The sequence below is a fragment of the Gastrolobium bilobum genome, unplaced genomic scaffold (genome assembly GCF_033153095.1).
Source record: "Gastrolobium bilobum isolate Gb01-03AN ecotype WA unplaced genomic scaffold, APGP_CSIRO_Gbil_v1 utg5127, whole genome shotgun sequence".
In the NCBI taxonomy this organism is placed as follows: Eukaryota; Viridiplantae; Streptophyta; class Magnoliopsida; order Fabales; family Fabaceae; genus Gastrolobium; species Gastrolobium bilobum.
Window position 1 is genome coordinate 33,908 of NW_026899335.1, and position 17,161 is coordinate 51,068.

The 17,161-nt window shown below is 33.4% G+C and overlaps 1 protein-coding gene and 1 non-coding gene across 2 annotated transcripts; one reads left to right on the plus strand and one right to left on the minus strand.

Annotated features, from left to right (window-relative positions):
* Positions 1 to 13,812: 13,812 nt before the first annotated feature.
* LOC133289737 (uncharacterized) lies at positions 13,813 to 16,666 on the minus strand. The gene is made up of 5 exons (XM_061487740.1): positions 15,937 to 16,666; positions 15,350 to 15,819; positions 14,997 to 15,238; positions 14,361 to 14,775; positions 13,813 to 13,887 (listed from the first exon to the last, which is right to left on the minus strand). Exons 1-5 carry the CDS (start codon positions 16,664 to 16,666, stop codon positions 13,813 to 13,815), a joined length of 1,932 nt encoding a protein of 643 aa, XP_061343724.1.
* LOC133289740 (small nucleolar RNA R71) lies at positions 16,428 to 16,530 on the plus strand. The gene has a single exon (XR_009748526.1). It is a non-coding gene; the product is annotated as a small nucleolar RNA R71 (small nucleolar RNA).
* Positions 16,667 to 17,161: the final 495 nt, after the last annotated feature.

Below are 17,161 nucleotides of genomic sequence, written 5' to 3' on the forward strand. Positions count from 1 at the left end.
ATTTTGTTATGATCAAGATGAGATATCAAATAAAAAAGAAAAAAAGCGAGTGAAAGGGGGGAGAATGTGATTCGCCGACCACCTGCATCAATATTTTAATTAAGGACATAAGTTTTTTGAGGTTACAGCTTGATCCTCACAATTAGAGTTTTTTTTTGGTAAAAGAGAATTTTTTATTCACACAACACTTTCTTCTCTCGGCCATGTTTGTTTTTTCCTCTCTCTTCTTTTGCAGGAAAAAGAAAAAAAGAAAGAAAGGTTCTCTTATTTGGATAATTGGCTAAATATTAATCTTTTTTTTTATATACATAAAGATTAATCCTTTATTTGTTTTAGTTTTGTATCACCGTAAATCCGTGTTTGAGAACTAGAAATGAATACCATAAAGCATGTTTTTCAATGGCCATAGTAAATTTTTTTTTTTTATCTAAACATGCCGTAAGAGGTAAAAAAAAAATTTAAGTTGATTGTCATATCCATTTTTCTGTAATATTTTATTGTGTTTAGAATCACTGAAAATTAGCATTAAAATTAAAGTCAAACCAATGATATATCCAAATTAAAAATATCCATTTTTTTCTGTAATTTTAATGCTGATCACGTCGATAGCAGCTATGGCAGATGGTTGTCCATTTTTATGGTCACTTGCTAGAAGATTTGGAGTTGGAGGAACATGTTGAATCACGGTGAAGTGGTGCCTCTGGTTGGGAGTAAGGTTGATATTATTTTAAAATTCATTTCAGAACTTGATACTGTTGTTTCTAATCAAAAGAACTATACTCTTGGTCCTATTATTAGCAACGTTACTCTTTCTTGGATTTTTCCTGAAGAAGGTTTTGTGAAGGTTAACACGGATGGTGCTTCCCATGGTAATCCTGGTTTGGCAGCTTGTGGAGGTGTAATTAGGAGCTCTCAAGGTGTTTGGCTGGATGGTTTTGCCTATAAGTTGGGTGTTTGTTCTTCGTATAAAGCTGAATTATGGGGTATTATGAGAGGTTTGGAGAGAGTTTGGAACAATGGTTACATGAATATTATTTTGGAAAGTGACTCGCTGTTGACAATCACTGTGCTCACCAAAAGTGTTGCAGCAGTCCGTGAGATGCAATTGGTTTCTCGTATACGGACGTGGCTTGGAAAGGATTGACAGGTTCATCTCCATCACAACTTCTGGGAAGGCAACTCGTGCGTGGTTAGCTAATTTTATTTTAGATTCTTCTGAGCAAGCTGACTAGTGCTTCTTCAGTCATCCCCCGTTTGGTGTTCAACATTTATATCTGGGTGATCTTGCTTCGGTAGGCAGGGAGCGTGTTGTGGCACTCCCTGGGTAGTTTTCTTTTCTTTTTGTCTTCTTTTATGTTTTGTGAGGCTTTTAGCCCTTTTGCTTATCTAAAAAAAAAAAGAATCACTGAAAATAAAAAAATGATTTAATTTAATTCGAATTAACTTTATTTAAATAAAAAATTGTAAAATATGGTTGAAGTTAGTTTAAAAATAATTTCTTATATTTATAATTTATTAAAAATAATATTATATAACTTTGGGGCAGGATATTCTTACACCGGTGTAAGAGTTAGAAGTCTTACACTCAATCTTGACCATTGATCCACTTGTATCCAATGACTCACATTACTAAAAAATTAGAGCCCTTAGATATAAATGGGATCAATGGACAAGAATGAGAGTGTAACTTACACTGGTGTAAAATGATCCTGACCCTATAACTTTTTTATTTTTTATTCTTATAATATAAGAAGTAAATAAGGGGTAAAAAGGAAAATCCACTTATATACTTAAATTTAAAATAATTTATAGTAAATATCTTATCAATATATAATCTATGTCAAACCCATGAGTTCAAGTAAATCCTTTTCCATGACAAAACAATTTAGAGATGACAAAATGGATTGAAGTCGACCGGTCAACCCATCAAAATTGGGCGGGTAAGGTTTTATATTTCAACCCATCAACCAGATAAAACTCCCCGACTTGTCTATAGGCTGGTTAGGGGCGACCCAGACTGGGAGTTAAGAATTTTTTAATTTTAAATTATAAAAGAAATATATTATGGGATTTGATTTTCTCATGTTAAATGAGAATTCAATTCTCATGTTGCAGAGATAAAAAGCATGTGGGACCCAGGTGTTAGAAAAAATTATATGTAGGACCCATGTCAGCACGAAAATCGAAGGGTGTGTAGGAAAATTTGAATTCTCATGTTAAATGAGAATTATAAAACCCATATATTATATAGGGAAATCATACTCTTATGTTGCATAAGATTGATCTCTTATGTTGCTCTTACTTCGAAAAATGTGCCTTTTTTTTTTTCTAAAAATTGGTGGGCCCCACTTTATTTGTCTCTTAACATGAGAAAATTTCTCTCATAATACATAAGAGAAGTAATCCCCTATTATATATTATTAGTTTAATTTTTTTATGGTAACTATATCTAATCAGTGTTCAATGTAAAAATATATAAAATAAAAAAATACATAAAATAAAAAATAAAGGTTGAAGAAGAAAACACGTGTAAAAATCCTAATTGGAGAGTGGAGACAAATGATAGTGTCTCACCCCTTTTCTCATCACCATCGCAGAGGTACATTCCTTTCCTCAAATCCTTTTCATTTAGTAATTCTGGAATGTGATAAACTCATAGTTTATCATGTTTTAAGAACTAAAATCACTTATATTATCTAGTCAAAAGCATGAGAACTTAGGGTTATATGGCTAGAAATGATGACTTATATGAATAATATTGGTGTGTTTTGTAGGTAAAAATAGAGTTAAATTGGTCAAAAGAGAAGATGAAAGACTTAGAACATGCAAAAGAGGACCAAAGAATACACAAAGAGAGGATTTGTTGTTAGACTACTGCGTTAAAATGTGCAAACCCAGTATTTTAACGCGCTAGGTGTAAAAAGTAGACGTGCAACACTGTTATCCAACGTGAAAACGCCAGAACCCAGCATTTTAACGCATTGCAACGAAAAAAAAGAGATTCAGCTAATGGACTAGCGCGCTAAAACGCCTAAACCCGGCGTTTTAATGCGCTCCAATGTGATTCAATATTGCCAAAGCGTGTTTTAAAGCGCAGTCTCAATGTTTTAACGCCAGTCTTGGTCCAATTAAAGCCTATCACTTACTTTGTACCAAAGTTAGGGTTTCTTTGCCTTTTTAATGTAATTTTGAAAGGAAGCTCAAAACTTTTGATGGCTGAGACGTAGATTTCATCGTAGAAAGAGTCTTTCATGCTTTTGAGAGTCAGAGACGGGTTAGAAGATTACGCTGAAAACCTTGAAGATTTTCTGTGCCATCACACCAATAGAGTTTGGGGAAGTTTTCTTATTTTCTTAATTCCACCATTTTAGACTAGTTTTTCTTTGTAGTTAGGGCTAGATGGAACTTAATCAAATCTTTAGGTCTTGAATGAATTCTTAATGTTAATTTTCCTTTTTATATTTAATGAATTTATCTTTTCTTCATGCCTTTTATGAGTTTGATCTCGTAGATTGATCTAGGGTGACTATATGATACTAAGGACGTTGGTACATGAATCGTGTGTTGTAAATTCATCGTAATTCTTACGATTCTAGGGATAGACATATATAGGAATAATACAATCTTTATTATTCTTGTATTTAATGCTTATTTTCTTTAAAGAACAACCGGTGAATAGGATTTTTTAAAGAGAGTAAAAAATTAGGATGTCAAGGGGTTGAGTTTTAATTAACAAAGGGGATCGTTTGACGATATAAAGGGGAGATTGAGGGAAATCGAAATCCTAACTGCGTTTCTTGATTGTCAAGTAATTCAAATTTTATCTTAGTGTATAGTATCTAGTTGTAATTTTGAATTCAACTTCATTCAAATCTCTTAATTGATTGTCCAACTTAAGCGGAAGTAGTGAATTTGTGATTGAAATTCTAATTCTCGTGGGAACAATCTCGTACTCTTACACTTTATTACTTGTACGATTGGTGCACTTGCCGAAGTTGCAACAAAATATCAGGTGTATATCTTTCTATCAACATATTTCATCTTGTTTTTGTATACTAGAACCTTTGCCTCAATGTTTGGATTCCAAAAGGGCATCTCCATTGGTGTAAGAAGCAGCAGCTTGTGGTGTTCTGGAAAGACTGCTTCCCACTCATTTGTCCAATTTTGAGTTCATTATAGTTCCTACAGTGTTTTCCTTTTTTCCTTTTTGATTTATATTTTTTGAGTTGAATATGATGTTTGACTTCGTGTTTTAGTTAGCCATTTCTCAATTTATATTAAATTTTGGTTTCAAAGTTATACAGAAACATATGAATTTAGTGATATCTTTCTGTTTCTCTTTTTTTGAAGTTGGAACTTTTCTTCTTACTCTGGTGTAAATGTAAAAAAAAAGTGTACAACTTTACATTTATTTATTTTTGGTTTTTTAAGAGATAATATTTTCAACCCACAATCTAATAGCGTCAACCCATCTCGCCCCCTTTTTGACGGGTTGAAAGCAGGTCGTGGCGGGTTAACCCATTTTTCCATCTTTTAATCAAATTGAGTTGGGTTCTAAGTTAAAAGTTCCTTATAGCCCCCCTTAACTCAATTTATTACTTTGATGAGTAGGTGGTCCATAAACATTCCAAACCCGACCTAAGGATATCCTTTAAAAACAAGTAAAAATCAATGGGCTGTTTTCTGTCTATTTTCAAGAATGAAAACATGAAACAAAATTTATTTGGGCCTTGAATAGTTTCTAAAAATAATTTTTTGGTTTTCAGAACAAAAAAATCTCGTTTAATAAGGCCCGTTTTATAAAAAAAAAGATTTAAAAATTGTAACTATGTCTTGTTTTTAAAATCAAAATCAGAGAATATGTCTGAGTTATTTTTATTTTTTATTTTGACTTTTAATTTTTAAAACAAAAAAAAACAGAAAACACATGTTTTCATAATTAATTTAGAAAACAGTTTTAAGTACAAAAAAATCAAAACACAATCAAACAATTCCATTTTTTATTTTATTGTTTTAAAAATTAATTCTTTATATTTTCTTTTCGGGTTTGATGTTTAGTTATTTTATTTTAATTTATTATTTGACGTTTGAAAAACAATTTTTTTATATTATAAGGGATTACCATATATCTTTCAACAGGAGATAAAATTATCAGCTACAATTCTAAAACGACATTATTTTGAGATTTAATAAAAAAATCAGGATAATTTATTAAAATTTATAATATCAGAGCAAATAAAATATTTTATTAAAATATTTTTTTTATCTTAAACCCACAACGAATTTTGGGGTTGTAGGATTATAGGAGGTGAAGTTATTTCCTATTGCATTAGAGACACTTTTCCCATATTCTAATTGACATTTAAGTTATTCATTTAAGATGCAGGTTAACTTAAACCAACTTATTTTATAATTTACACATTATACATTGTTGGCGTGTTTTCAAGATAAATACTGTACTCATAATGATACATAGATGTGTCCCTTGAAGAGTGAAGTATGTTGATATAGAGGTGTTCATAATGACAATAGTAGAGACCAAGCACTAGTAAAGCTTCCCATGGTGCATAAAGGGGGGGTGTGTGAGTGACAGCATATGAGAGGAGTGGGGAAGAAAAAGATCCTCTTCTCTATGTGTGATAGGGGTATTTAGAGAGGAGAGTCTCTCTTGCATGGAGGCTTGAGCTGGTCAGCTCTGATTCTAGATATGAGCTTTAAGTAATTGGACCCATCTGGTAGGCCTAAGTAAGTAGTATCTAGAACAAATACATATTGCAATCACATAAGCATGAAAATCCTTGTTGGCAAGATAAATATATTTGATTCCTGATTCAGTTTTGGTGTCTGACTCAAATTAGCTTGACGTCTGAGGTCTTTTCCAACCCCATTTACGGGTATATCAGTCGCATATCGGCATATACAATTTATTTTATAAAAACAAAACTTTATATATACGTCAAAATGCGTATCTTATAAGTTAGTTGACATAGCTTATAAGAACTTTCGTTACTTCCCACTTACACGGAAAAGTGCTCATTGGATAGAACCCTTATTTTCAAAAAGAATCTCACCGTTTTTGTCATCAGGAAATAAGTTTTATTGAATATCAGCATCTAAGAAAGGCATAATAAAGTTCGAAGGCTCCTCATCTCAAGTCAAATTTCATGTTCATGAAACCGAAAGCTTGGAAAACCAAGAATCATACAAACAAGTTAAAAAAGGTCAAATCATTATAGGAATAATTAATCCGAAAATCCTTCCTCTATGGTGAAAAAAACTTGTTCGCGTCCCCTTCTAAATAATGTTTGGCAAGTCCAACAATTCCCCTACAAACAACAACCCTTTCCTAGTAGCCATAGTTCTTTTCAAACATTTTTCAATAACAATAGGTCGATCCAATTAATTTTCTTTTTTTGAAATTTGTAGATATTCAATTAGAAGTTTCTATTGGACCATTTAAGTTAAATCTTACGCCTGGATAGTTTAATTTTTCTCGATTTACAATAAAATAAATTCGTCTCTTTTATACAAAAATAAAATAAAATTGGATTTCATCTGAATTATCACTCCCATTATTACTTCTCTTTTTCTTTTTGGATAACTCCCATTATTTCTTGTCAAATATTGATATTTTTATAAAAATCGCATGCATGTTGCTTTTGGTTGGAACTAAAATAATTGCATAACTAGTCTACCAAAAACCAAAATAAATGCGCATAAATAACATTATTCAAGGCTTCAAGCATTACATACATATATAGAGTAAATTAATAAATTATCATTTCATGGATGTACAGTGAATCTCCCTTCTTCTTCTTCTTTTTTGTGCAAAAGTGAATCTCCCTTCTTCTTTTTTGCAAAAGTGAATCTCCCTTCTTTCTATTCACTTGCCAATACCACTTAATTGCAACGGCCCTGTTCATATAATATTATGCTTCTTCGAAAATTTAAAAGATGCGTATATGCAACAAAAGGGAACAAAATCGTTAAGAAAACTTGACCCTTGAAAACCCCAAGGTAGCTCAGTTGCCAACTGAGCTTCCAAGGGTTTGCTTGAGTTGAGGGTTCAAATCCCGCCTCAAGCAAATTCTTGGAAAATCTTTGGAGGCCAGAGGATGTGCTTCCCTCCTCGAATGAGGATTAGTCTCATCCTTATTCCGGTAGCGAAACTCAATGCACCTGTTGTTTCAATGAGGGGCTAGCCTACAGGGCCATACTCCGAGGGTAAGGTGACCAGAGGGGTCGTACCGGAGGAGGTTGAATGGAAAACTTTTTTTGTCTACTTCTTAATTTTTTTTTTTTTTTTTTACTCTTCCCCTCAAGATCACTCTAAAACATAGAGAAGTGAAAATTTGATGTAGGTGTGTGAGTGAACGGATAGTTAATATTAGTGATTATATGCGGACCCAAATTTTTTTATTTATGTATGCATATTTAGGGGATGGGGTTCGGGGGCAGCGTTCTCGAAAAAAAAAATAATTTTTTTTAAATGTATTAAAAAATAAAAGAATATAAATAAGTGATCTATTTGAAATTTTTGGGTACTTAATAAATATTAGGGGTCTAATTTAATCCTTTAGCAAAAAAGTCAACTCGTGATTCCTTTGAAATTTAAAATAAATCCATATTAATCTTTTTGAGGTACTAACGTGGATCTTCTTTGAATTTTAGAGGAATCATGATTTTGACTAACTGAGTCTATTTTAGAATTCAAAGTGATCACAGCTCACAAGTCAAAATTTTTTTCTCTAAAAGATTAAATTAGATCCCTATTTTTTGTTAAGGATCCAAAATATATTTTACTTTTCTTATTTTTTTATTTAAAAATTTGTATCTGTGCTTGCACACACGGACACAAGTGCACTCTGATTATATGCATTCGGAAGATGAAGACCCAAATGCGTGAAAAGTGGGGAAACAGCGTAATGTTCAAGTCAAAGTAGGTAATGAGAGTAGGGGTGTTCAAAATGTCCAAAAGAACCAAACCGATCCATAACCAAACTGCTCCATATTTTAAAAACCGGTTATTTTTAAAAACAGGTTTCATATGAAACTGCATTTTATTTTATAAACTGGTTATTTACAAAACCATAAAAATAATCGGTTATCCATGGTTATCCATAACCAAACTATTTTACAATTAAAGAACAAATAAGTATTATCTTTTATCCTTAACATTAAAATGTGAAAATTACATAAATATGAATCATTTTTAAATGTGACATTATTAGAAAAGTCTCAAATACTAACAAAATTTATCGAAGAAAAATATTTCGTTGAAAATTTTGACAAAAATCATATTACGTAAAAAATAGAGACCAAAAAAAATTTCGTCGAACTAGAGACGAAACAAGATTTTGTCATAATCACTTAAATAAATTTTTGAGGGACAAAATATTTCAGTCAAAATTCTTGATAGAATCTAAATTATGTCGAAACTTTCGACAGAAAAAATTCTGTCAAACTTTTCAACGAAAAATAATTCTGTAAAATTTTTTGATGAAACACATTTTCAGAAAAAAAAAATTGACAGAAAATAATTTCGTCAAATTTTATTACAAAAAATATTTCCGTCCAAATTTTTGACGAAAAATAGTTACAACAAAACACATTTTGACCAAAAAATATTTACGTAAAAAATTTTGACGAAAAATAATTCACAAATATTTTTTGATGGAAAATGTTTCTATAAAAAATTCCGACGGAAATTTTTTTTGTCAAAGTTCTTTACAGAATCTAAATTCCCTCCAATCATTTCCCTCAAATTTTTTGACGAAAAATATTTGGGACTTTGACCAAAGTAACACCTTTTGACTAATATTTTACGGGTATGCCACCCTACATTTTGAATTTTCCAAAATGCCACGTTTCAATTCCGCTACACCACCCAGCGATATTGTCAGATGACACATGACGGTCAGCCATGGTGATCCATTCCCGCTGGTATGACAAGCTAGAATGGCTTGTCAATCAGACACTGTAAAGTTCTGAAAAGTTTGTCCACGTGTCATGTGCTCCCCATTCGCGCTGGTCAAAGAAGCTAGATTGGTACAGATCGTATGACTTCCTGACTTGTTGATGCATGTCAGACACGTGGCGGCTTCTCCTTATTCGCGCTTGTCAACATAGCGAGAAAAAGGCAATTACACTTCTATATAATCCCACTCTCCAACCCCACCACCGACTTTCAACGTTCCAATTTTTATTTTCTCTCAAAACTCTCTCTCTCTCTCTACGAACCACAACTGCAGTGGCAAGGTTAGTTAAGTTTTTATATTTTTTATATTTCTTTTAAGGGTTTGGTGTTTGTCATTTTAAATGACATAAGTTATGTCATTTTAGGAGAGAGATAGACACAAAAAAACAGAAATCATGGGAGAGAGAAAGTGAGTGATTTTTTTAATTTAAAATTCAAATTTTCTGTATCTGTATCTCTCTTAAAATGACATAACTTTCTGTCATTTAAAATGACAAACACTTTTCCCTTCTTTTAATATCAGCATGTGTTAAATGTTTAACAACCCTAGGATAGGTGACATTAATAATTTGATTAGATGAAGTAGTAGTATAAGTTAATTTTGTATTGTAATTAATTATTAGAATTAGTAATTAGTTTAGTATTTAATTTTGATATTGTTGTTAGTATTAGCATTTGTTAATAAAAAAGTATAGGATAAACATATAATTATTATTTTTATTATATAAATTAGTAGAATAAGTAAATTTTAGGGTAGTTAATTTTTGTAATTAACAATTAGGATATAATAATTATATTTATATTGTTGTGATTATTAGTATTTATTAATAACAAAATTATAGGATAAGAGACATTGTTAATGTTAATTATAATAGTTAGTTTAATATTATTTAGGGATTTTTAATTATCGTAATTAGTAATTAGGTTTTGTATTTATATTTATTATTTTATTAATTAGTACCATTTGTTAATAAAAAATAATAGGATAAAAATTTAATTATTTTTTTATTATATAAATTAGTAGAATAAGTAAATTTCCACACCAAAAAAAAAAGAATAAGTAAATTTTACGGTTTAAAATTTTTGTATTAGTAATTTGGGTAGTATTTTTTTAATATTGTTGTGAATTTATTAATAAACAAATTATAGGATAAGAGACATTGATAATGTTAATTACAATAATTAGTTTAATATTATTTAAGGATTGTTAATTATCGTAATTTGTAATTAGGTTTTGTATTTATATTTAATTTTTTTATTAATAGTGTTAATAAAAAATTATAGAATAAAAATGTAATTTTTTTATTATAGGGGACGCTGACACGTGTCGTGAAAGTACGCACCAAACCAGCTAGGCAGCCCAGCGCGATTAAGGGGGTGCTGACACGTGTCCGAAAGTACAACAAATCTAGCTTGGTTGACTTGCGCGAATAGTGAGAGGGTGACACGTGGCCCGCTTTTCAGAAAGTACAGCGAATATAGCTGGGCTGACCAGCGCGAACGGTGGGAGGGTGACACGTGTCTTGCTTTTCAAAGTGTGCAGACTGGTTGATTGACAAGCCATTCTAGCTTGTCATACCAGCGAGAATGGATCACCATGGCTGACCGCCACGTGTCATCTGGCAATATCGCTGGTTGGTGTAGCGGGATTGAAACGTGGCATTTTGAAAAATTCGAAATGTAGGGTGGCATACCGATAAAATATTAGTCAAAAGGTGTTACTTTGGTCAAAGTCCCAAAATATTTTTGTCCAAAATTTTTATCGAAATATTGTTCGTCATATGCATTTTACCAAATGTTTTCAAAGAAATGTGTTCCACTGAAAATTTTGATGGAAATGTTTTTTATCAAAAAACTTGGCGGAAATATTTTTCGTCGAAAATTTTGAATGGAAATGTGTTTTGTTAAAAATTTCGACGGAAATTTTTTTGGCAAAAAGGTTTAACGAAAATGTTTCCGTCGAAAACTTTTGACGGAATTTGAATTTCGTAAAGAATTTTGATGAAATTTTTTTCCGTCAAAAGTTTTCGAAGGAATTGTGTTTCGGGGAAAATTTTGATAGAAATATTTTTTCATCAAAAATTTTGATGAATTAGTTTTTTTTGTGAAATATTTTTTCCGTCAAATTTTTTTACAGATATGTTTTTAGTCACAAATTTTGATGGAAATAGTTTTCGTCAAAATTTTTTGCAGAACTTTTGATGGAATTGTGTTCCGTAAAAATGATGTTTACCAGCAAGTGTACCGATCGCACAAGTAATACAGTGATAAGGAAAGTATCTTCTCCACAGGGATTGAGATCAAATATCAAATAATTGTTCCTTTTAAGATGGGAAAAGTTCAAATAGGTGTGACAAATATTGTTGATTTGATTAAAAATATGAAATAAAAGAAAGAACGTATTTTTGGAATTTTTGTGATGAATAATAAAAAAACAATTAAGGATTGATTTGTAAAGGTATGAGAAAGCATTGTAGCTAGAGTGCACTCACCAAATGATTCCTGCTTCTTACTTTGGATTGATTTACAATACTCATTTATATAATTACTCAGATAAATTATTATCTAAAAAATATTCAGTAGTTAACCCTCAATTAATTGCAAGATTAACCCTTTAACCCCAATTCCTTGCAATGTTCCTCATGGCATTAAGCAATGAACCCAATAATTTAAGCATCTGCAATCAAATATACACCTATTCCTAGCATGCATATAAATTGTTATCCTACCCCCTTTCAAGATCAAAATTCCAATATTCCTATCGAGGGTTCTAACCTTCAAACTATCATCAACTATTAGATTGATCAGTTCTAGCAATGAAGACAAAAATTACACACAGGGTAGAGATAAAGATAATTACATAAACGAATAATTATAAACTAATCTGTTGTAACAAGGGTTCACATAGGGTTCGTGACCCTAACTACAATAAAAAGTACCTAGCCAACCATGGTCATGGCTGAAATATCAATATTCAACATGAACTGGAAAATGGAAAAGGGAAGAAGAAGATGAACAAGATCTTCGCAAGACTCTCCCTCTGAGCACGACCGCCGTCTTTGAAGAATTAGCCTCTCAATTTTGTGTAAAGCATCCTATTTATAAGCCACATTTCCTTCTTCCAAGTTTGTCCTCGTAAAAACACGGTACTGTAAAATCGCAAACAGGCACGGGTCCGCGCCAGTTTTCTGCCCGTGGTACTGTGTCATTTTTTCCAACTGGTGCGGGTCCGCGCCAAATCCCTGGTTATTAGCCCTGCATCGCGGCACTAACTTGCGCCGTTTCTCTGGAATTTTGGCCCAAGGACATAATTCAACATGGAACTTCCACCCGTGTGGAGTCGCGTCACCAAGCTTTTTACACTTTCGTAGTTTCCACCTTTTCTCCCTATATAAACATATCAAATAGGTGAGAAATGTCATTGAGATGGAAAAGTCAATATAATAAGCAAATACGTATAAAAAGTGCTCTTTTATGACTGAATTCTCATCATTTTCAGCTTGGAAAACTACATCTGCCAGAGGCACATCAAAAAACAACGTGAAAATTTCTATAAGAATCATTTCGTCCTGAGAGTTCCAAAACAATGAAGATTCTTGCAAGAAATAGTTGGTCAACTACCTATACACTCTCAGACACAATCCAGGACTCAATCCAGGAAATAATTACTTAATCCAGCAAAACATTACATAGACACTCTCAGACACAATATGCTATGCATGACTGACCCAATATCATAAATTTCTGACAATGTCATCAGCTTTCTAAAGATACAAGTCTACATCGATTACCCCTCACACAGATAAATAATTTTCACTCAACACTCAGTGTTTAAGGGTATCATGAGCACTCAATCAATCACAACTATAACACTAGCATAGGCTTGATAATATTCTAAAAAATTCTTAAAAATGAAGAATCAAACACATGCACCAACTGATCAAAAGGACTTCACATGTTATAACTTGGCCGGGTTAAAGGGTAGGAATATATGGATAGTAGCTCAAACAACAATGAGATTGAAAAACTGATACTCTTTCACTTTAGCACACTCAACTCAATGGTTTTGATCCACTAATATTCCCACAGAATTTCGGGAATTAATTCCTTTTAGCCACCTTTTATGCATATTTATTCTTTTTTTTATAAGGGTACAAATGAAATATGCATTCCCTAATCACTTAACTATTGTGGAGCTTACCTCAATTTCTTTGTTTTATTTTTCAACACATCAGTGATTAAATCTCAATCAAGGTAAGTCACATGGATATAAGCTAAGTCATCACTCAAGCCACATGTCATTTATCAACAAAACAAGTTCAAGCTCAAGGGGCTAGCAATGGAAAAATTTCATACAGGTGGGCTATTTTGGCCATAGGCTAATAAGAACAAAATGCCTTTATCATTTCGACCAATGCACGCATTACAGAGAAACATATCAAGTTCTAGAGTGTTACAACTGTGAGATCTCTCAACAAGAAAATTTAGTGTTTAAGCTCAAACCTCACAGCTATGGTATCAATATAGACTCAAGAACATTAGCCTCAGACATTATCAGAATTTCACAACATCAGTTCAGACAAACGAGCAATCATGTAATCCAATTATACCTATGCAATGCCATGCCAGAATTTCATACAAACATACTTCCTAAGATTCAATCCATCAAATGAACTGGGTAAGCACATTTAAACCTGAGGATTGCTTGAGAAACAAATCAATATGTTGTTTTTTAGAGATAAAAGCAACACAAAATAACTAACAAAAATTAAAAGAAAATTAAAAGAGTTTAGAATATCTCCCCTGATAGAAGAAGTGCAGTTCCAAGGTGCTTTTCAAAAGCCTACCATTCCCAGATTTAAAGAATTGTTGTCCCCAGCAATAGTCAAACCAAAGGATGGAAGAAGAATCTGCACCATGGAACAAACAACAACATATAGAATAAACTATAATGCGCATAATAAACATCAGAGTGTTTGGGAAATATACCAACACAAATCAGCTAAATGACCCTAACATCAACCTATGGTCATAATAAAACAGCAAAAGTACCAAAAACATAAACTAAAATAGTATACAAGAAATCTCCGTCAACAAGGAGATACAATCAATCCTCCATGTCATCCCCCTCAGCAGCATGGGATGACTCAGCAAATGGAGGATCTGGTGGTACTGGATGTATCGGTGCATGAGACCACTATTCCCAGATTTGATTCCAACCATGAAGCCATGTGAAGAACTCTTTGAAGTATTGTTTTCTCTGAGAGATAGAGTCTTGGTGTCTCTTTTCACATATTCTCCTTTTGGCGGTCTTCAACCTCCGGTAATCCGCACACATCCTCCAACCAGTATCAAAGAGTTTTACCACTTCCTTTCATATTACCTTCTTCATTGTAGGATTATGCCTCCTTTGAGGTTTCCTCACATGTTTGACATCATCCTCCATGTCAATTTTGTGGGTACAGAAAGAAGGATCTATACCTTTCAAATCAGAGACAGACCACCTTATGGCAGTCTTATGTTCCTTCAGCACTTCAATCAACCTTCGTTCTTGCTCAAAAGACGATCCCTTATTAATGATAACAGGGTAAGTCTCCTCATCACTCAAGAAGATGTATTTAAGAGTTTCAGGAAGCTCTTTCAACTCCACTTTTAGGGCACCATCTTCTTTGTCATCATCTTTCTTTTCAAAAACCTCAAATGCTACATTCTTTTCTTCCTTAAAATGAACAATATCATGCGCCTCGAGTTCTTCATCAAGCTCTTGACTAGAAGATTTTTCTGTTTCCCCACTTCCTCTAAAACATCAAGACTAAAACAATCGCCTTTGTCATAAGAATGTTTCATAGAGTCAAAGACGTTGATGGTAATGGTCTCATCATTCCTCCTTAACTCATGCTTTCCATTTTCAACATCAATCATGGCCCGAGCAGTGGCCAAGAATGGTCTACCCAGCAAAAGAGGCATTTTAGTTCCCCCTTCCATGTCCAACACTACAAAATCTGCTGGAAAGATGAACTTGTCCACTTTCACAAGGAAATCTTCAATTATACCATTGGATTTCCTTAAAGATTTGTCAGCAAGTTGCAAGGAAACCATAGTAGGTTTGAGCTCAGATATCCCCAAAGATTTATACACGGACAATGGCATCAAATTTATACTTGCCCCAAGATCACACAAAGCTTTGCCAACATTTATGTTACCAATAGCAATAGGAATATTAAAACTTTCTGCATCACGAAGCTTGGGAGGAAACTTCTTCTGTATTATGGCACTACACTCCTCAGTGAGTGTTACTGTCTGGCATTCCTGCAGCTTGTGTTTTCTTGATAACAAGTCCTTCATAAACTTGGCATAATTAGGCATATTAGCCAAGGCTTCAACAAAGGCTATATTAACATGCAACTTTTTGAAGATATTAAGAAATCTGGCATATTGCTGCTTCTGAGCATCTTTCTTGAATATTTCAGGATAAGGTGCCATGGCTCTCACATATTCAGAACTCAACACAAATTTCTTCTTTTCAGCAACAATCATCTGCTCTTCTTCTTCACCTTTCTGAAAAGGCTTCTCAACAGTAAAAGGAATTACCACTTCTTTTTCCGGCTCCTTAACCTCCTTAAACTTCTCTTCAGCTCCTACATTTATGTTTGGCTTTTCCGGAGCTGCCACCACTTTACCACTTCGAGTTGTGATAGCCGTACAATCTTCCTTTGGATTAGTAATTGTATTACTAGGGAAGGTACCTGGAGTTCTATCAGCAATTTGCTTAGCCAGTTGGCTAATCTGATTCTCTAAATTTCTGATAGATGCATTTGTATTTTTGGTATTGGCCCTAGTCTCTTCCATGAAGGCATTGGAATGTTGAACCATTTCTCCAACTAACCTCTCCAAATCAGAAGGTTCCTTTGTTTGGATTGGTGGAGGCTGCAGATAATGGTTTGATGTGAAATCAAGACCAGTTCCTTGCACCCTCCTCTGAAAATTACTTCCAGAAGGAAAATTCTGATTTCTTGGAATATTTTGTGGTAGAGGTCTCTGGTCATACCAAATGCCATTAACATGCATTTGTTGAGGAGGATCAGAAGACAACAAGGAAGGACATTCATTAGACTCGTGATTGTCCTTGCAATATTCAGACACAACTGCCGCAACTTTAGTCTGAACATTAGAAAGTTGCTTCTTATCAAGCCTCTCTGTCAGAGTTGCCATTTGCTGAGATAATAATTTATTTGCAGCTAGCACCACATCATTACCTTCCAGTTGAAGGATACCTCTCTTAGGTTTAGATGACAACCCTTCATTTTCATTGGTAGCCATTCTCTCAATCAATTCAAGAGTCTCATTTGCCCTCAAAGATTTAATCGTGCCACCTGCTGCACCATTCAGCACCATTCGAACCTCAGGTTTACAACCGTTGAAGAAAATTCTTACTTGGTTGCCAGCAGTCAAGTTATAATGAGGACACCTCATTAAATCCTTGAATCTGTTCCATGCTGCACATATAGTTTCACCCTCTGATTGAGTGAAATTGGTGATGTCATTCACCATCTGATTGTATCTCTCTATTGAGAAGAACTCAGAAAAGAACTTCTGAGATAAATCATCCCATGTCGGAATACGTCTTGCAGGCTGCCTTTCCAACCAACTAAGAGCTTTTCCCTTAACAGCAACATGGAACAACCTCATCCAGATTGCATCATTGGACAATTGAGGGTGTTTGGTTGAGTCACAGATCATCAAGAATCTGTCTATGAACCTGTGAGGATCTTCGTTCTCCTCCCCTCCAAACTGAGCTCTCTCCACCAATTGAATATTGGAAGACTTGAGCTCCCAATTGTTGTTGGCAACATCAGGCTGGACAATGCTCGAGTTTGGTCTGTTAAAAGATGGAGTCAGGATAGTATCCATGAATGGATTGTCTGCATCATTGTTTCCTGCCATGATTTGTTATTCTTCAGGCAGAGTCTCAAGCTCTTTGAATTCAAGCTTCTTCCGAGCGAGTTTTCTATTTCTCTTTTCAGTCTTTGTAATCTCGGGATCAAATAGAAATTCTTCAGTTTTGCCTCGCATACAACTCAGAAAAGAGATTAGTAGCACTTTTCAAATAAAACAAATAAAAAAATAAAAAATCACAAAATCCAATCTTAAAGATCAAGATTATATGATATAAGAAATGCCAAT

Excerpts from the sequence above, each read along its gene's own strand:
- LOC133289737 (XM_061487740.1), bottom strand. The coding sequence starts at position 16,666 with ATGAGGTTGTTCCATGTTGCTGTTAAGGGAAAAGCTCTTAGTTGGTTG. Across the intron at positions 14,776-14,996 it reads TTCCTTGTGAAAGTGGACAA|AGGAAGTGGGGAAACAGAAA; the intron begins GTTCATCTTTCC and ends TTGATGTTTTAG. Across the intron at positions 13,888-14,360 it reads ATAATCCTACAATGAAGAAG|ATTCTTCTTCCATCCTTTGG; the intron begins GTAATATGAAAG and ends TCCATGGTGCAG.